Source organism: Grammomys surdaster, unplaced genomic scaffold (assembly GCF_004785775.1).
Source record: "Grammomys surdaster isolate TR1022 unplaced genomic scaffold, NIH_TR_1.0 125896, whole genome shotgun sequence".
NCBI lineage: Eukaryota > Metazoa > Chordata > Mammalia > Rodentia > Muridae > Grammomys > Grammomys surdaster.
Window position 1 is genome coordinate 2007464 of NW_021620720.1, and position 20625 is coordinate 2028088.

Sequence of the window (20625 nt, forward strand, 5' to 3'; positions counted from 1 at the left end):
AAAGAAAGTAGTGGGGCTGGAGAGATGGCTCAGTGGTTAAGAGCACTGACTGCACTTCCAGAGGTCCTGAGTTCAATTCCCAGCAACCAGATGGTGGCTCACAACTGTCTGTAATGGGATCTGATACCCTCTTCTGGTGTGTCTGAAGACAGCAACAGTGTACTCACATAAAATAAATAAATCTTTTTTTTTTTAAAGTGGTAACTGGATATTATAACTCACACATGTAATCACAGCAGTTGGGAAACTGAGGCAGGATAATCACCAAAATTTCAAGCCAGCCTTGAAACTACGTAGTAAGTCCCAGGCCAGCTAAGCTACTGCTTTTTATAGTAAGACCCTATAAAAAATAAAAAATGAAAATAAAAAAGGCTATTTTAGTCTGGCATGGTTCACAGAAGCTATAACCCCAGCAGCACTCTGAGGCAGAGGCAACTAGGTTGTTGCAAGATCAAGACCAGCCTTTGTACACAAGTTCTAGGCTCGTCAGGACTACAGAGCAATACCCTATCTTTAAAAAGTTCAGTTGATTCAGATTAAAAAAAAAAAAAGGAAGTGTTTACGGCTAGGCCTGGTGGAGGACAACTTTCATCCCAGCGCTTGGAGTCAGGGGCAGATCCCTGAGTTCCAGGCCAGCCTGGTTTACATAGTGAGCTCCAGCCAGAGCTACAGAGTGAGACTGTCTCAGAAAATAAAAATGGATAGAAGGGAGGGAGGGAAGGAAGGAAGAGGGAGGGTAGGAAGGAGGGACAGAGGGAAGGAGGGGAGGAAGGGAGGGAAAGGAAAGTGTTTACAATCTTTAAAGCAAATGTTTATTTATTTAATGTTTATTAAAGCAGAATATGTTAGAAGCCAAATGAGTAATTTATAAATAAGTATTTTAGAGCTTACAGATTTTTATAAGACTGCCTTAAGATAAAATTCATAAGGGCACTAAAAAGGTCATTTCCTTAAATTTTGCCATTACTAAATAACATGAAGAAATAAGGATTGCCACTAGTGTATTTTCTTCATATATAAAACAGAAAGCTTTAGACATCTAAGATAAATGCTTTAAAGCACATTAGAAAATGCTGTTGTCAGTGAAAGGAGAGTCAGGACCTAACCTCTCCACTAATGCCTGTCTTGGAACCATCTGCCATTTGCTAAAACCAAAGTGAAAATTGATTTTAGGATATGAAGTATTTTAGGAAAAAAGCTTATGTAAAGAATATATCTTGATAGTGATCCAGAATTTCTGATAAAAAATTAAGCTTCTATTTCTTTAATTCTGTCAGTATTGTAACAATGGTCCATTCAGTGTCTTATTTTTTTATTTAATGATAAAAAAGTTTAATATTTATTTTATTTTATGAAATATGGCCAATGGTGATGTGGCAATATATACAGTTGTCACGTATTTATTAGGAAATGTGGACATAGGAAATAGCCCACACCTGTGAAAGTTCAAGATACTAAGAATATAGCTTGAAATAGAATGTAAAACACAGTGTTAGTAAAGTTTAGAAGCAACTAGCCAATTCCATAGTAGCTCAAAAGTATTGGGGAAAAATATATATATATTAATGACATTAAACAGCAAGCTTTAATTTTGTAGATTAGGTCAGTTGTTTACATGTTTTTGTTCCCTAGTTTGCTTTCTAGAACTGCTTATTCCTGTGGAGAGCTGCAGAGTCCAGCAGCTATTGTAGCCAGTATAAATAACTCAGTTGAGTAGTCTGTCCAACTCTAGTGAAGGACAGAATGCAGAAGATACAGCCATGGATACCAAGGACAAGATTTCTGCTTTTTAAAAAAGTGTGTGTGTGTGTGTGTGTGTGTGTGTGTGTGTGTGGTGTATATGACATATCTGTGTGTGCTCTGGCCCTGGGTGTGGAGGTTAGAGGACAGCTCTCAGTAATTAGCCCCTACTTTCCACCCTGTTGGAGGTGGGGTCTGTATTTGTTTGCTGCTACCCTTGGATACTCCAGGCTGACTGGGCCACGAGATTCTGGATGATTCTTCTTTTCTGCCTTCCATTGTAGGAGCACTTCTTTTCTGCCTTCCATTGTAGGAGCACTGCAATTACTAATGCAGGCTACTACATCTGGCTTTCTAGGTGTGTTCTAGAAATCCAAACTCGGGTTATCAGATTTGCATTCCAAGGCCTTTCACCCACTGAGCCTCCTCCATAGTGTCATGAACTACTCTTAAAGATTAAAGCTACAGATGTTTAAGGAACACTGGTAGTTTAGATAATTAACGATTCCTTATGTCTTAAAAGGTCTTTACGTTTTGAAGAATTTAGAGCTTCTATCCTGACCCTTTGAGAGTAGGTGTCCTATTGTACGTAAATGGATTGTATTTCTTACCAACAGGGCCTTCTTTGACATCACTACAACAAAGTTGTGGAACTCAGGGAATTAACCTTGAGCACCCTAATCTGCAAACCACAGTCAAGGGTTACTGTTTGGTTTTTCTTTTCTTCAGTGTGGATATAAGTGTACTCACCTGGTCACATGTGGAGGTCTTGCTCTATTGTTGCCCACCTGACTTTTGAGATAAGGTCTCTCAGTGAACCTGGAGCCTGGCTAGCCACTGAAACCCTGAGATCTCCCTGTATCTTTCTCTTTTCCTTTAGCCCTGGAGTTGCAGATGCATGTGACTATGCCAGGCTTTTATGTGGGCCTGGGATCTAAATACACACCTTCATGTGTGCACAATAAACACTCCACCTGCCAAGCCTTTCTCATCCCCAGTTTGCCTGTTTTGTAAATAAATTTCTTTATAGTAAGAGGTTCTGGTTCCAAATCAGAGGCGGGCAGTTTCAAGTCTTTTCTATCTCCTCTAAAACAGTTTTTTTTTTAAGATTTATTTATAGTATGTATATGAGTACACTGTCACTGATTTCAGACACACCAGAAGAGGGCATCAGATCCCATTACAGGTAGTTGTGAGCCACCATGTGGTTGCTGGGAATTGAACTCAGGACCTTTAGAAGAGTCGTCAGTGCTCTTAACCACTGAGCCATCTCTCCTGCCCCAGTTTCTTTCTTTCTTTTTTAAAATTATTTTCATAATACTGCTCTTTCAGAGGACCCAGATTTGACTCCCAGTATCCATATGGTGGCTGACAGTCAATCATCTGTAATCCCAGTTCTGGGAGATCCAACAGACCTGGTGCACATACGGGCATGTGGGAAAAGAAACACATAGTAAAATAAATAAATCTTTGTAAAAAGTATACTTACGCTGCCAAATGGTCCCTGGTGTGATTGATTGATTGATTGATTTTTGGTCTAGGAGTCCTCTTGTAAACTCAAGCCATGTGTCATCGGCTAGAGTGCCTCAGTGGTGATGCTTCCCCCTCCACCTTTCAGCAGTGTGCGTGCTCCTGCTGTGGAGGGTAGCTCCCACTGATGGCTTCTGGGTTTCTCAGTCTACCTTACTGGAAGGAACAGAAGTGACGCTGCCAGGCTTCTCTAGTGTAAACTACTCCTTACCACCTAGTGGCTCTATCATTGAGTTGTCCAGGAAGGGGCTTTTTGTTTTTTAGTCCTCCTGTTTTTAGCCCGCAGGCACTTGGATTTTATGAAGAGACAAGTCAAAATGATTGTGTAGTCTATGTTTCCAGTGCCGTGGTTGTTAGGAACTTTCTTTACTAGCGTGTGTATACACGTACACACAAGTACTTACGTAGTTATGATAGAGCATGAACTTCCTCTAACAATAGATTTACGGGAATAACTTTAAGTGTAAGTTAGATAAAATATGCTCAACAGAACCCGAAAGTGATAGAGAAGCTTTTCTTGAGGTTTGTGTACTATGAAGTGATGTAAATGGAAGAGTTGTGGTTACGTGAACAGTTTTGAAGAAAGTTTTGCATTAAATCTAGCATGAGCCTTATTTCTCATAGGCAAAATTTCAAACCTTGTATTTCTTCACAGTGCAGCAGAGACCCAGAGATGATGGACTAATGGACTTAGCAATGAATGATTACGATTTTAATTCCGGGAAGAGGCTGCACATGATAGATCTGGAAATCCAGGAGGCATTCTTGTTTTTCATGGCCTCTATTTTAAAAGGTTATAGGTCATACTTACGGCCAATAACACAAGCCCCGTCTGAGACAGCAACAGATGCAACCTCCCTTTTTGCCCTTCAAGGTGAGTGATCATGTAATGCTATAGCCTTCATGTTGCTAAGCTTAAACTTGAAACAGATCATTTGTTCTCTGAATTAATAGTTCATATTTAGCAAAGCACACACCTGCTCTGAGGGCCATGGGAGTGGCAGCTCTGTAGGGCAGGTTCATTAACTGGGATCCTAAGAACAGTTCTGTCTGAGAACTACAGGACCTCTTGAGCACATTTACTTTCACTTTGTGGAGACACATTTGTGTTGAGGTATCGACAGTCTCTGTTTTCAGGGCTGCCAGGAACACCTGGGATGGTCACCTCCAGGCTTGAACAGCCTGGTTTGTTTTATTTCAGACTGCTTTAAAAATACTATTTTCTGTCTATAATACAAGGGGAAAAAGGAAGTTGGGAAGCCCACAGTACAATTAATTGGTATCATGCTATATATTTACTTTCTCTTGTATTTAATATTTGAAAAAGAAATCGATCTAGTAAGTATGTGCTCGGTGCCATGTAATGTTGAACATTTGGACTGTATAAGTAAGCAAAAGAAGCCCTTCTTTTATAGAGCATGTAGTCAAGAAGACAAGCACTTAGAAGGTAATAGAGTGAGCAGATTCAGTTACAACCTCAAATAGAGTATTGCAGAGTGAGAGAGAACAAGGGCAGAGAAAGCATGCACACAGCACTCACATGCTGTGCACAGGCAGCATTGCAGAGACTGAGATACACTGGTTTAATTATCAGGGCAGTGACATGACTCTGGGTGGAAGCTTGTACTGTCTGTGTCCCTTTTCTGTTGCTTTTCCTAGTTCTTCCCCATTTATCAAAGAGCTTAAGTTTTGATTTGTTTTGTTTTTCAGTAAAATAGTGAACAAAATGAGAATATAAATGATATTGTTGATCAAGTTTCTTTTAGCAAAAAATATTCTGAATCTATTCTCACATTATCTGTTTATACTGAATAGCTTTCTTAAGAAGCCGGGACCGATCACATCAAAAGTTCTATAACATGATGACCAAAACACAGATGTTTATTCGCTTCATTGAGGAATGTTCTTTTGTCAGCGATAAAGACGCAAGCCTGGCCTTTTTTGATGACTGTGTGGATAAAGTAAGTAGTCGCAGTAATCTGCAGTGCCCTGGCTTGTTTTATGTGACTGCTATACATGTTATGTTACTGCTTCTATGTATAGCTTGTAACAAAAATCTAAAATAATTTTATTTTCACACTTGACCACTTACAATGAGAGTTTGGGCAGCCTCCTAGAGATTACAGCACATACTTTTATTAAATTTTGCTTTATTGTTATTAGTAGCGTAAGTGTGTGTGTGTGCATCTGCGCACATGTGGGCACGCAGAGACCAGTCTGACAGTCTGGGAGTCAGTCAGTCCCAGAGATGGAGTAAGGGTGTTAAGCCTGTGTGGCAAACACTTTTATCTGCTAAGTCATCTTTCTTAAAGCACACTTCTTCTTTAAAAGTTGTTTTAAAAATCATATGCTTAATTATATACCTATGTATATGAGAATGTGGGAGGCCAGAAGAGGGCGTGGGATGCCCTGGAACTGGAACTACAGACAGCTGTTTGCTACCTGCCGTAGATGCTGGGAACCAAACTCAGGTCCTCTGCGAACACAGTAAGTGCCGCTAACCCTGAGCTGTCTCTGCATCCCCAAAAGCATACTTCTTAAAGGTGTTTTGTAAGAATTATCTTACAAAGATTATCTTAACAAGGTTAAGGTTAGGTTCCTAACCCTATCTTTGCACTTAGAGAGTGGGACATTTTCCCAAGCACATGAACCTCTAACATTCTGAGATATCCTATGCTTAGAATCGAGGGCATAGCATAATCGATGTCCTATAACTATTTTTACATTGAGAGTGAATTTATACCTCATATTAATTCTATTTTTAATTCATACATGAAATGATTTATTTTCTGCTCAGTCCTTTCACTATTAGGTGAGATGGGGCTAGGTTCATGCTGGAAACAAAGGAAGCAGGAAACAGTGGCCCCGAACACACTGTCTAAGCTTGAGTGTGGTTAAGAAAGTTGAGTTGCCTAGAGGAGACAGAGCCACAGCCATGAGCAGAGAGCTTCCATTCAGAGATCTAGCTTGACACGGGACTCAGGACAAGAAGGGAAGAAGCTCCTTCCTGGGGCAGACAGCTATCCTCAGGATATCAGAACTTACCCAGGATGAGAAGAGTATGATGGTGAGGGTCGTGTGGGGCTCAGGAGCCTGTGCAGGGTCAACAGAGTGGGGGCTGGGCATAGCAAATGCGATGTTAGACGTTGACTTGGATGAAGGAGATGCCAGCACGGTAGGCATGAAATGCAGTGTGTATAGGCTTGTTGGATTAGAGTGAAGAGGTCATTGCGTGGGAGCAGATCACCAAAGAGGGGAGGAGGTTATGTAAATGTAGGGAAGACGTTCAAATACGTAAATGTCTTCTAAGTGGCACAGATTACCGTGGTCAGGAAAGGGATCTACACATACAGACTTAGAAGCAGAATAAGCCGAGAGACGGAGGGAGGGGGCTTTGGAAACAGGCTATTTGTTTTCCATGATAGGCAGAGATAGAAACAACTATAGGAATAAGTACACATATCTGTGTACATATACATATATTCTGTGACTTCGTATATTGAGAGAACCTAGGAGCAGCCACACCTTAAGACCAAAGAGGCATAGACTTTGGCTTCTAAATAGCAAAAGGAATCAAGTCTCTTTGGAGAAATGATAGGTTACAGATTGGACAATGAAACATCATAGATAAACTCTAAAATACCCTGTATTAGGGAGAAAAGGACTACTCCAAGGATGATAGAGGCATGTGACACATGCACAGAACCTATTTGAAGGGGTCCCGCTATCAGATCTGAGTCAATTCAAGCATCAAATGTTAGTAACAAATTAATCTGATGAATAAATGGGAAATCATGAGTCTGTGCAGATATCAATTGATAATTCAAAGTCTGACAATAAGCAAGATAGTTGGCTGTACCTCCCTACAAAATAAATATGAATTAAACTGTAGCGGGAAAGTCTGACAGACTCCACATTAAAATTAAGTTGTCAAAGTGGACGTCATCAATAATAGAACAGAATATCATGTCCCTAAAAGATGATATCTTTGTTTCTTTTCCCGTTGCTAGGATAAATACTCTGACAAAAGCTACTTAAGGGATGAAGGGGTATTTTAGCTCATATTATCATGTCAGGGAAGTCAAGGCATCAGGCGCCTGAGACAGCTGCTCCATAGTCAGAAGACAAAAGCAATGAGTGCATGCATGCATTTTCAGCTTGCTTTTCCTCACACAGTCCAGGGTCCTCTGTCTAAGGAATGGTGCTACCCATAGTGGTATGAACCTTCCCACCTTAATTAATCAAGACAATCACCCACAGATATACCTACAGTCTATCTTTCAGATGATTCTAGATCCTGTTAAGTTGAAAGTTGATACTAACCCTCACAATTCCATCCTCTGACAATTTGTGAGCCACCCATTTGGGCTGTGGGAATTGAACTCTAGTCTCCAGTCCTCTGCAAAAGCAGATGAGCCATCTCTCCCTCGCCATTTTCAACATTTTAATCAATATTTTAAGCATGCCTTATGGAATAAAAATATTGACAGAAATGGAAAAGCATATCTGTAAGTTTTTCTCTAGAGCCTTTTTACAAAAATAAAGAGCCCTTCTCTTCCCCCTCTCTCCACGTGGTCATGGCCGGCCTCTACTCCTCTCTACTTCTCTCTCTCTCTCCTCTTGCTCTCCCACTCTCTTAATAAACCTCCCCTCGTGGAACCATCTTGGCCTGCTGTGATCTGTCCCAAGCTGCGCCGTGGAAATCCTTTCATTGTGTTCATAAGAGAGAGAAAGAGAGAGAGAAAAAAGAGAGAGAGAGAGAGAGAGAGAGAGAGGGAGGGGGAGGGGGAGGGGGAGAGGGAGAGGGAGAGAGAGAGAGAACGAACACACCAGGTCTCCACTGGTCATATGTATGTACATCCCTTATGAACAATGACATGCATTTGTATAATGTTATTTCCATACCAGGCTAACTGGTCCTATGAGACCAAATTAGTGGCCAGGACTTAGCTAGTGACACGCAGCAATGACTTAGCTCATTAGCCCACTTGGGAGCACTGAGCTAGGTGGCAAGACTCTAGTTAAGTTTTAAAAGGAGAATTTTTATAGCGTTTCTTCTTGGTGCAGTCACTGTATTTTATTCACAAGTCTGTGTTTTAGTTAAACAAAAACCCAAGTCACATAGTCTAATGAGATACTTATTAATATTGTAGGTTGAACAAGACTTGTAATTTTACTTCATCTCTAGGACATCTTGTCCTAAGGAGATCTCCTCGTAGGTAATACTTTAGATTGTCTAGGGATTTCAGTAGGTTACTTGATATCTATGTGATGGGAGTCAATGTAGTGGATGATTTGAACAATTTCTTTTAAAATACAAATTTCAGGGGCCTTGAGAGATGGCTCAGTGGTTAAGAGCACTTGTTTCTCTTGCAAAGGACCTGAGTTCGATTCTAACATCGTTCCTTTTTGTAACCTATTTGTAGCAATGAGTTTTTAGCTACACTGATTTGTGTTCCAGGTGGATCTCATGCTTCCAGCCACCCACCCACCCAGGAATTCTTTTGGTTTAAGAATGGAAGATACACACATACACACACACACACACACACACACACACACACACGCCACATGTACCAGTTAATTTTAAAATGCCTTGGCCACTCCTAAAACTTCCCTTGCAACCCCAGGCCTAATCAGGGAAGTGGCCAGTGGCCACTGTCTTAGTCAGGGTTTCTATTCTTGCACAAACATCGTGACCAAGAAGCAAACTGGGGAGGAAAGGGTTTATTCAGCTTACCCGTTCACATTGCTGTTCATCACCAGAGGAAGTCAGGGCTGGAACTCAACCAAGTCAGGAAACAGGAGCTGATGCAGAGGCCATGGAGGGGTGTTACTTACTGACTTGCTTCCCCTAGGTTGCTCAACTTGCTTTCTTATTGAACCCAAGACTACCAGCCCAGGGATGGCACCACCCACAATGGGCTGGGTCTTGATCATAGTTGAGAAAATGCCTTTCAGCTAGGTCTCATGGAGGCGTTTCCTCAGCTGAGGCTCCTTTCTCTGTGATGACTCCAGCTTGTGTCAGGTTGACACACAAAACCAGCCAGTACAGCCACCCGCTTGAATTCTTACTCGGCTCATTGGCTTTATCTCCTGTAGCTCCAAATCTGATCCGTCTCCTACTGCATCATGGAGATCCTCTGACTATTCCTCTCTCCCAAGTCCTAGCCTTGCAAATCTAAGGGTCCCACCCATCTCCCTTTGCTCAACCATTGGCAGCTGGCATCTTTATTGATCAATCAAAAACCAATTGGGGACAAGGACCTTCAGCATCTGGACATGTAGATTCCCAATTAAATCAAAGTGTTAGACCCAATCCCCAACACCTATTTAAGAAGTCTAGATCGTATGAAAGATTTCTAATATACACACATTGAACTACTTGAAGATTTTACTGACTAAGCAGAAAATCAAAGCTAAGAAATATGATGCAGGTATAGATTAGTAACAAAGCTTAGCAAAAACAAAATAATGAAATCCTGAGAATTAGTATAATAAACCACACTTATTTGTATTTGTTTTGTTATAATTCAAGGGATACTTTACTGGAGAAAAAATATCATAAGACCTAGTGTGTATTTTAACAAGCTCCATGTGTAAAGCTGGATCAGAGGCTAGTTGTCTCTGGAGTTACAAAACAGAACTCCTGAAATACAAGTGCAGTGTGACTGCCTTTCGTGGTCCTGTACCCCTATAAAAACACTGAACATAAAAACTCAATACATAATTTTAATCTGCAGGCATTTTCAGAATGTCTTATAACACTTTGGGAATACTCATTTATGTGTAGGCTGTTCCTTAGTTGAGTAAGTTTGAGCTCATTTTTTTTTTAAGTGAACAAATCCTCTTACCTCTGAAAGCCTAACAATGAAAAATAAATGAATAAATTAGATACGTCTTACTTCCCTCCACCAACCAATGCCTGTGCTTGAACATAAATTAGACATATTCCTCTTTTGACCTTAGCACATTCAAACTGGAAACATTTTGACTCTGTTTTGAAATGAAAAAATGAGTGATGCTGAATACAAATAATAACAACATGGAATTATTTGCATTTCGTTTGTGACTAATTTAAGAGCCATGTGTCCTTGTTCTTCACACAATTATATTTTAAACCCATGCAGCCTGCTCCTACAGGAAGGGACTCCGCCGCAGGCAGTCTGTAGCGGAACATCAGCGGAGATGCTTTTCAAGTCCTCGTTTGCATTCTCTGAGCACACCAGTGTCTTCTGGGAAGATGTAAAGGGAATATGAAAACATCTTAATTTTATTCTGTATGGTGTTGCATATATTTTTCTCTCAATTGAGACAGACATCACTGTACTTTCCAAAGACAGAGAGATGCCCAGGTGTCAAATGTAGGATTTATGACATTGCTATATTTACAGTGCAAAAGTTTAAACATACAGTTAAAGGACAATGTTCCTGCCAAGGTATTGACTCTGTGGATCAGTTTCAAACTGTATTTGATTTTGTATGCAGAGAAACACAGAAGCACATTGGTTTTCTCCCTTACAGTGAACAGCTGTGCTGCTTTTGTCCTCAGCCCGACACTGATTCTTCTGGAAACTTAGGAAGAGTGAAACTCTTTAGTACATCATTATCCATTTATGTTTTAAAAATTCTTGGGGAATACTCCTTCTTAATTGTTTTAGTATGAGATGCCTGCTTTTCCTCCTCCGGCGCCTTGGTCCTCTGGCGCCTTGGTAATCGTGTTATTAACCTCTGGCTGGAGTTGAATGCCTACTTCCTGCTCCTGCTTCACTGACTGCTTACTGTATTTCCCTGTGATAGTGAAGCTGTCTGAAATGCCTTCTCCTCTAACCCTTAATTGCAAACTTATTTGACTTGGTATTTGAAATTCATTGCTTCACTGTCTTTCACCGCCCTGTGAGATACTGGCAAAAAGTCTAATCCGTCTTGATTTCTAGACACTTGTGTCTCTTTCTCTCTCAGGGCACCTCTAAGATCCTCCATATCTTGGAATCTCAGAGAATATGGGGAAATGCTTTATGAAGGCATTTCTTTATTCAGCAAATAAAGTGTGTGAATCTTTTTAATTTGGGAATTCACTTCCTTCACTTCTAGAATTTTTCTTTATTTCTTTTATTCTGTTCTCTCTTCTCTACTTCCTCTCTCTCTTCTTCTCCCTTTCCCTCTCCCTCTTCTTCTCCCTCTCCCTCTCCCTCCCCCTCTCCCTCCTCCTCTCCCTCCCCTCTCCCTCTCCCTTTCCCTCTCCCTCTCCCTCTCTCTCTCCCTCCCCCCACAAAATATGTATTATTTGAATATTGACCCTCCTAGCTTGATCCTCTTAATTTTCCCCTTTTCATCTAATTTTCTACTTTTTAAAAATACATACTGGGATTATAGTATAATTACATCTCTTCCACCTTACCTTTCCTCCAAACTCTACCATGTATATCTCCTGCTTTCTTTCAAATTTATCTCCTCTTTTCCCTTAATTATTGGTAATGGGGTTGGATGGATGTGTGTGTGTGTGTGTGTGTGTGTGTGTGTGTGTTCCTAAATACATATTACAACCTGCTCAGTCTGTGTAATGTCAGTTGTATATACATGTTTTCAGGGCTGACCAGTTGGTCGTGGATAACTAATCAGGGATCTTTCCTAGGGGAGTCTATTTCTCCCACTCTCAGCTCTTTCACAGTCATCTCTGAGCCTTATTTACACACACAAGTTGGGTTGTAGCTGGGTCAGTCGGAATGAGGCTTCTCATCCTGGCATTTGATCAGGTGTGGTTTTCTGTAGTGCTCTCTGACTGTGGCAAAGAGAGGTTTCTTTGATGGGGGTTGGAAACTACACTCACCAGTGGGCGTAAGGACTGATATTTAGAAAGTAGTTAGGGATTATGCTGTCTTAATGAAGTGGAGCTTGTAGGCTCTCTGCCAAGATCCATGACTTCACCAACCCTGGGTCTCCATCCAGGACCAGGCAGTTTCCATCTTATTGAACAGAGCTTGTTCCAATTGAAAGCTGTTGGTTTCTGCTAAGATATGCATGTGACTATTGCACCTTCATGTTGTCGTGCCATGCTGCCCACGTAAGGGTTCATAAGTGTCGTAGCTGGATAGGACTGTTGGCTGTTTCTCTCCACTGGAAGCCTGCATGGAGCTTTCTGGCACTGTGGTCGTTAGTCCCTCAGCAAGGAGGCTTTCAGGTCATGTCCAGCTCTAGGCTTCTGGCACCTCTGCTCAAAGAGTCTTCAGCAATAGGGGCCTACATTCCACCTCTAGACAACATCCAAGGGCAATAAAAATCAATAATCTATATTTTTGTGAGTCTTTTAGACAACCCTGACCAACAGCTCAAAGGAGGCATCTCATAACTGCTGTTGGAATTTTCGTTCCATGGTTTATGGCTCTCGGGAGGAGTATTGTCAGCCTATATTGGAAAATTTCATTTAAACTATATGCGCATATTTATACATCAACTTAAATGTGTGATGGGTATTTTAGGTGGCCAGTTGATAGTATGATTCCTTATGAACCATTCAGGTATCCTTAGTGTTGCTTTATATGCTGCCCTCCTCCTCCTCGGTTTATTTCCCCTTCCCTAATCAGCCTCCTCTTTCCTACTTTCCCTCCAGATCACCTGTGCCCTCATAGTCTCCTCTTTATTCTCATCCTTCTACCCCATCTTTCTGCTTTTCGACCGATTTCTTCAATTTTATTTGCCATTCCTTATAATATGCTTTTATTTCCTATGTTGTACTTGCAATTTCCATACAAAGATACCGAATGTTTCTTTTTTATGTGATGTCTTGTTCTTGCTTCCTGATGGTAGGCTTATTTGTTGTGGTTGTTTTTAAGGTTTCTTCTCCCTGGTTATCTTCCCTTCTAAGTACTTCAGCTCCCCTATTGTCTTTTGACTCACCCTGGAAAACAAAACAACAAAAGCTTAGCCTTCTCCTAGCATTGATGAGAGAGAGGTAGTATTCTAACTTCTAAATTGTGCCATGGATCTGGGAGTCCTTAAATGAAGGCGCTAATGCTCGTGCTTCAGTCTCACCTTTGTTCTAACTTCAAGGGCATGGTCGTGTGTGTGTGTGTGTGTGTGTGTGTGTGTGTGTGTGTGTATTAGTCTATGTCCATGGTGTGTGTGTGTGTCATGTGTATGTTTGTGTATGCCCATGGTGTATGTGTATATATATGATATGTGTATATTTGTCTGTGCCCATGGTGTGTGTATGCTTGATATATGTAGTTTGTATATGTCGATGGTGTATGTGTGTATATATGATATGTGCAGTTTGTGTATGTCGATGGTGAATGTGTGGATATATGTTATGTGTAGTTTGTGTATGTCCTTGGTGTGTGTGTGTGTGTGTGTGTGTGTACACCATGTATGTTCGGACCATAGGTCACCATCAGGTGGTTTGTTTATTGCTCCTTACCTTTTGTTAAAAAAATATTTTTCATTTTTATTAGTTCTTTGAAAACTGCCTACCATGTACTTTGATCATTATTAACCCCTCCTCTCGAACTCCTCCCAGATTAACCCCTTCCCTACCCACTCAGTTTGTGTCCTTCTTTGTTTTTAACCCATTGAATACCGTTGGTGCTGCCCATGTGCTTGCTTCCGCTGAAGTGTAGCAGACCTATATAGGGTGCAGCTCTCACTGGACTGGGACCCTCTTGTCCTGTCACACGCCTCCAGCCCTCCAGCTACAGGCACATGGTGCCACATCCTCTTGCTTGTGTGACAGGCAGTCTACCCACTGAACCTCTCCCCAGCTCACACATAGCACATTTTATGACTGACACATCTGAAGCACTAAACAGCTTGTATCTTAGCATCCTCCTGCTTCCTTCTTCAGTGCCTGATCAGTGTTTGAACCCCAGTTCTGCTGTCGTCTCTCTCCAGTTCATTTATCTCAGTTTCTTTTTCTTTATTGGTTCTTTGTGAATTTGACACCATGCACCCTAATCCTACTCATATTTCCCTCTTCTCATTCCTGCCCTTGACCCTTGCTACCTCCCTGTCAACAGAGAAAAAAGTCTTGTTGTGGGAACTGCAGTATGTCACAGTATATACCACAGCATACCCTTTTGTCTACGCTTCTTTGCTTGCAAATGTTTATTGCAGTGTCTGGTATGAAGGCTCTGGTTTCTGCTACTCTATCAATACTGGAACCTCACTGGGACTCTACTCTAATATCCTGTTGTTGTCCTGTGTCATGGAGCTCCTGTAGTTTTGGATCTGTAGGACCAGCCCTGTCATGCACTCCAACAGTTCATAGATGGGGTAGCTATTGGGTTGGGCCGACTCAAAGCCCTGCGTCTGGCCTGAGAGGTATCTGAGCTGGTCAGCCTGCCTGTTTTCCTGCTCTGATGCCCTCAGGGCTGGCTCACCAGCAACCCTCACAACTAGGGCTAGCTCTACCCTGCTGCTCAGACAAGTGAGGGGCTACTCTCCTGAGTTGTAGCCCCTAGGGACAGGGACAGTTCTTCCACTATCATGACCCTGAGGCCAGCTCTCCCATCTGCCATAGGTGTTGAGGGATGAGGAAGGGGAAGGGGAATCACTCCTTCACCCACGCCACTCAGTGCACAACAGGCAAGTGGTAGGGCCAGCTCTCCTGCAACCCTGACGATGTTCAGGGCCAGCTCAACTGTACTGCCCAGGTGAGGTGCAGGGCCTGCTTTCTCTAGTGCTGCAGCAGGTGAGGTGCAGGGCCTGCTCTCTCTAGTGCTGCAGCAGGTGAGGGACAGGGCCAGCTCTTCAGCTCTCATTACCCCATCAGAGCCAGCTTTCCCTCCTGCCACAGGTGTCAAGGGCAAAAAGTAGAGAAGGGGAATCTCGGCCTGCTCCATACCACCATCCATGCCACGGTCCAGGAGACAGGGGGCAGGGCCAGCTCTCCCACACTCATATCCTCAGGGCAGCTCACCCACAACTTCCACAATGTGTGGGCCGAGTACCACAGCTGATTAGGGGCAGGGGACAGTCCTGCTTTCATGCCATCCCAGGCCAAGCTCTTTCTTGGTACCCAGACAAGGGGTGGGGCCAGTTCTGCACAGCCTTCAGACATGACATCAACATGTCCCCAGGCAGAAGACTAAACCAGGGATGTCTGCCTGCTGCTTCAGTGCCACAGACCCAAACCTGGTCCTTGGTAGCACAACAGACCAGGACCCCCACCATGGTTCTAGATAGGATCAATTGCTACTCACAACAGTCTGTTTCTTACGACCCTATAGTCTCTAGTTCTGCCTCTCTTCATTGTGCCCACATTTCTCTACCACTTACTTGCTCCTCTTAGTGGTGACCATGGTCTCTGGGGTCCTCCCAGAAGCGGTCTCAGGAGTGCTGAGTCCCACCCATACATTATGGCACTGGGCAGGGATCTGGGCATGGTCTGACCCCCAATGCCTGTGTAGTGCCAGCCTGGTGGTTACCTCAGTCTAGCTCCCTGTCAGGGCCGCATGGTACCAGTCTAGTGGTCATCTCTGGCTGGCTCCTCACCCAGGCCTGGGTCCTAAGTGAGGGGTGTTTGTTTTGGACTTACTCCCTGTCCTGGGAGTCTGACCAGGCCTGCACGGCACCTAACTAGTGGTCCTATCAGGCTCACCTTCCCCCCGACCCCCACCCCCACCCCAGCAGTGTTAGGCTACTAATCATTCAAATATTCACAAGTCAGAACACTGAGCATGGACACATCCTTTCTCTGCCACCTACCAATGAACAAGTGACATAGCAGCCATACCTGCAACACCTCTGGTGCAGGCTGTCTTTGGTTTCTTATTTCTGATCTTATTGCCATTCTCATGGGACTTTAAGAAACAAATGAAGGTATTGTATATGTTTTATTCAGGCAGAAAGCTATAGAATTGTTATTTTTCATTATTGGTAACTATACTTTATCTGGTGAATTCACTCTTTATTTACCTATTGTTTGACACATGCGTTACTCATAGTCAGTGCTGTTGCAAACCTACAAAAACATTGTTAGCACCAATAGGTGTTTTTTTTCACATTCTGTTATTTTCTTAAAATAAAAACACAATAGAAATGTTTGAATACATCTTGCTTTCTAAAAATGACGATACCAGGCTGGGTCTGTAACTGAGTGCAAGGTTGCATGCCTGCTCAGTGTAGGACTCCGGTTGAGCCCTCAGCACCACGCACACACACCAGTGCTGAGCGCTGGCAGGGCGCATGCTCCTCTGGCTCTCTGTTCTCATGGAATCCTTGCTGGGGTCAGAATAGGCGTCTCCTCCCCAGAAAGGAGCTCAAGGACAAGTTTATTAGTGTTTGGGAGAAAACAAAGAAGAAGAGCAAGAAGTCTGTAAATGTTGTCAGCTGAGGGTGGGCAGGGAAGGGGAGAGAAGAGACAAAGCCAGGCCTTGTGAGAGGCATCTGGGGAAGGTGATGCATGCAACAGTGGAAGTCGGCAAGAAGCCACACGTCAGAGGGGGGAGGAGACTTCAGAAGGAGGGTAAGAAGCCCGGAGGGTCAGAAAAAGCATGCCAAAAGAAAACAATAAAAAGGAAAGTTAAAAGTTATATTTTCCTGAGTCAGAACTCAGAGAAGCAGGCAGGCTCGGCAATGCTTCCGTACAGGAAGCTCCGCATACTGGCAGCCTGAAAGTCTTTCTGACAAGCTGAAAATAGGAAGTTAGCTTCTTCTATACAAACAGATTTTTAAATATCCTCCAACAGGATGGAAATAAGTGGTGTTCTAACAATAATTACTTTGAGTTTTTAAAAAATTAAGTAACACTAATACTTATTACTTTAATTAGAAAATAAATGATATACAGAAAATATAAATTAATGATGTTATTCACATTTAACATTTTGATAATTCTGGGTGTGCATGTTTGAGAGAAAGAACATGTACAAAAAATCTATATGACAAACATAATCACCCTCCATTTAAAAAAAATTAGGAATAGAGAACTGAGCAAGGTAACACAGACCTTTATTCTCAATTCTTGGGAGGCAGAGGCAGGCAAATTTTGTGAGTTCCAGCCTGGGCTACATAGTGAGACACTTTCTTGAAATAAGTAAATAAATACAATTTTTTTAAAAAAAAGACATAGATACACATAAAATGGGAAATAAGGCCACCAAGATGGCTCAGCAGGTTAGGGTACTTTTTAAAGTTAGTTCTTTCTGTAGTAGATCGTGATGGAGAAGGTGTATTTAACTAACCGTTCCCCTGTGAATGACTCTCGCCTAACCAGTGTGGCTTTTAAATGCATTTTAAAACTCCAGGTAGACACAGACAAGAGCGGTGACGTTCGACTTATAGAACTGGATGCATCTTTCAAGAGTGAACATACTGTTTTTGTGACGCCGCCTGAGATCCCCCATCTTCCCAATGGTGAAGAGCCACCATTACAGTACAGGTATTCAAGGAACGGTGTGTGTGGTTGACAGGGAGGCAATCCCTCATCGGTGGCATGGCTTTCTAAGGACTGTGGTATTTTCAAAAATACTAACTTTACAGATCTCTAATTTCTAGGTGGTAAGCAAGCCTATCCTACATCCATTAAGTTTTGAGGCATAGAGAGAGAAAAAAAAACTTTTTTTGGTTTTTTGAGACAGGGTTTCTCTATGTGTCTCTGACTTTCCTGGAACTCACTCTGTAGACCAGGGTGGCCTCCAACTCAGAGATCTGCTTGCCTCTGCCTCCCAAGTGTCAGGATTAAAGGTGTCCACCACAATCCCCAGCAAGTATCTTAATCCAAAGCAACATCATTCCTGGCTGTCTTGTTTGAAAGAATATTATTTTGTGATCCCTTTGCCACCAGCAACATATGCAGAAATACTAGCTAAGTATTTATATGAACTCTGATTTTAAAAAGTTTGCAGGAGTTGCTTTGGAATTTGATATAGAAGTCATTAAAATGTTTCCTCTTTTATTTCCAGATATATTGACTCTGTATTTATAAAAATAACAATATTTATTTGTTAGTATATTTTATAATCTGATAGACAATTATAGTTAAATTCTAAGTTAATATGTTATTTGATCATAATTCTTCTAGCTAGTAGCAATCTATTTGTGGTTGAAAGGCAATTTCTTCTTCTCTGAAACAGCTATAATGGATTTCCAGTTCTCAGGAACAATTTATTTGAGAGGCCTGAAGGATTTCTACAAGCACGAAAGAACAAACTACCTTCAAAACCAAGCAGTCCCGGCAGCCCTTCTCCCATGTTCAGAAGAACAAAACAGGTGCTTTGAAACTCTGTGTTCCTCATGTAATCAAATATCAGATCAGAAGTACATCTGATGTTTATCTTTTCTTGATAACCTTTACTATACAGATGTAACCTTTGGCAGACAACAAGGTGCTTGATGCTCTGAATGCAGTTTGTAGTAATCAGACCTAAAACTTTATTTTATATATCATATGATACAAACTCAAGAGGAGACTTTAAAGTGTATTAGTTGTCGACAAGTTTTACAACAGAATGTAATGTTCTGTGTTCACCGTTCAGCTTAATAAGGATGTTACCTTGGATTTCTTTCTAGGAAATCAAATCAGCCCATAAGATTGCAAAGAGGTATTCTTCTATCCCTCAGATGTGGTCTCGGTGTCTGCTGCGTCACTGTTATGGATTGTGGTTTATCTGTCTCCCAGCTTATGTGAAGGTTTGTCATTCCAAAGTCAGGGCTCTGAAAACAGCATATGATGTGCTTAAAAAAATGCAGCTGAAGAAGATGGATCCACCCGATGAGGTAAGAGCTGGTTCCCAGAGGTGTTGTTTATTGTAGATGCCTGTGCAGAAGACCGTTTGTGTCTGTACACCTCTCCATTTGTGTTGCAGGTGTGCTACCGAATTCTCATGCAGCTCTGTGGGCAGTATGACCAGCCTGTGCTTGCAGTGCGAGTGCTTTTTGAAATGCAGAAAGCTGGTATTGACCCCAACGCAATCACTTACGGTTATTACAATAAGGTAATTGTTTGGATTTAATAAGGAAAAGTTTGGGGTTTTTTGTCATTATACAACATTAGTAGCAAAAATAATCAGGGGCTATTGGTACTTATTTTAGAATGTTCAGAATATATTTCATACATTAAGGCTTTTTGTTTTCTAATGTGTTAGCAATCTATTTCTATCTTCTCTAGCTTGAGTCAGAAGCCAGTGTGCCTTAATTCATGAAAATTGTTTTACTAATTCTGTATTTTTAACAACAGGCTGTTTTGGAAAGTACATGGCCTTCAAGAAGTCGTAGTGGCTATTTTCTCTGGACAAAAGTAAGAAATGTTGTTTTAGGAGTTGCACAGTTCAAAAGAGCTTTAAAGAAACATCCACAATTACCACAGACAGCACTCTCAGGTAATTAAAGAGTTAGAAGGTATGCACATGGTTTGCTTCTTTTCAAAACTAATTGGTTAAAGTTGATGTTTTTAGAAAATTTTAAGTATTTAAAATACTGAATATTTGGGCTGGTGAGATGTTTAAGAACACTGGCTGCTCTTCTAAAGGTCCTTGAGTTCAGAGGTACCACATGGTGGGTCATGATATCCTCTTCTGGCATGCAAGTGTACATGCAGACAGAGTGCTCAGACATTTAAAAACAAACAAAAACATAAAAAAAAATACTGAATATTTTCTGGGTGTTACGCTAGCCAGCAACTTTTTAATAAAAATTAGCTATTATGCACAGTGTTTTGTTATGGAAGCCTTCTGGATTCAGAATGTTATAAAGATTCCGTGTTTATGTGTAATGAACTACATGGAAGGCGGGAACCAAGTTCCATGTAGAACTTACACACACAACCTTAAGTTCATTTTATGTTGTGTCTATGATGTGTCTGAGGCTTGATATGAACTACCATATGAGGTTATCTGTGGAATTTTCCACTTGTGGTGTCATGTTGTTTCCTAAGTTTTAGGTTTCAGGTTTTCAGATTAAGGAAATCCTGCCTGTATTAGACAAATCTTCCCATTTTAGAAAACAATAGCTTCCTCTTTGTCCAGTTGTTAAATTATCAACCTTCAGTGATCTTGTTTTAGTAGTCACAGATAATTCACAGTAGATTCTGTGTTGTGGCTGAATTTTGCTGAGCGTGCGGCACTTTTCTCATTGGTTCCATAGTAGGTTATCAGCTCTAACAACAAGCTCTGCTGTGTCACACTGGCATTTGTAAAACAAACAAACAAAAAAAAAAACCTGGATTCTTAAGCAGATGACGGCAGTGATGGATGCTCTCAGTTACCCATGGTAGCATGGATAGTAGTCATGGCACACACCTTGTAGAGCAGGCACCTTTTAAAACAGGTTTAATCAAAGTATCCAAAGTAGCTGCTACTGATGATGGATCTCGTACAAGTTTGTGTGTGCTCCTGTATACATTTATTATAGCACATTTTA

General features: G+C 41.6%; 1 protein-coding gene and 1 non-coding gene across 3 annotated transcripts in view; one reads left to right on the plus strand and one right to left on the minus strand.

Moving 5' to 3' along the window:
• Dennd4a (DENN domain containing 4A) overlaps window positions 1–20625 on the plus strand; it is a 103006-nt gene that overhangs the window by 53461 nt on the left and 28920 nt on the right. For both annotated transcript variants that reach the window (XM_028752334.1, XM_028752335.1), the window contains 7 exons: window positions 3926–4144; window positions 5086–5231; window positions 17514–17647; window positions 18342–18477; window positions 18778–18984; window positions 19074–19202; window positions 19445–19586. In XM_028752334.1, coding sequence (XP_028608167.1) covers window positions 3926–4144; window positions 5086–5231; window positions 17514–17647; window positions 18342–18477; window positions 18778–18984; window positions 19074–19202; window positions 19445–19586 — 1113 coding nt within the window. The remainder of the gene's footprint in view (window positions 1–3925; window positions 4145–5085; window positions 5232–17513; window positions 17648–18341; window positions 18478–18777; window positions 18985–19073; window positions 19203–19444; window positions 19587–20625) is intronic.
• LOC114608434 lies at window positions 15896–16021 on the minus strand. The gene has a single exon (XR_003709367.1). It is a non-coding gene; the product is annotated as a small nucleolar RNA SNORA17 (small nucleolar RNA).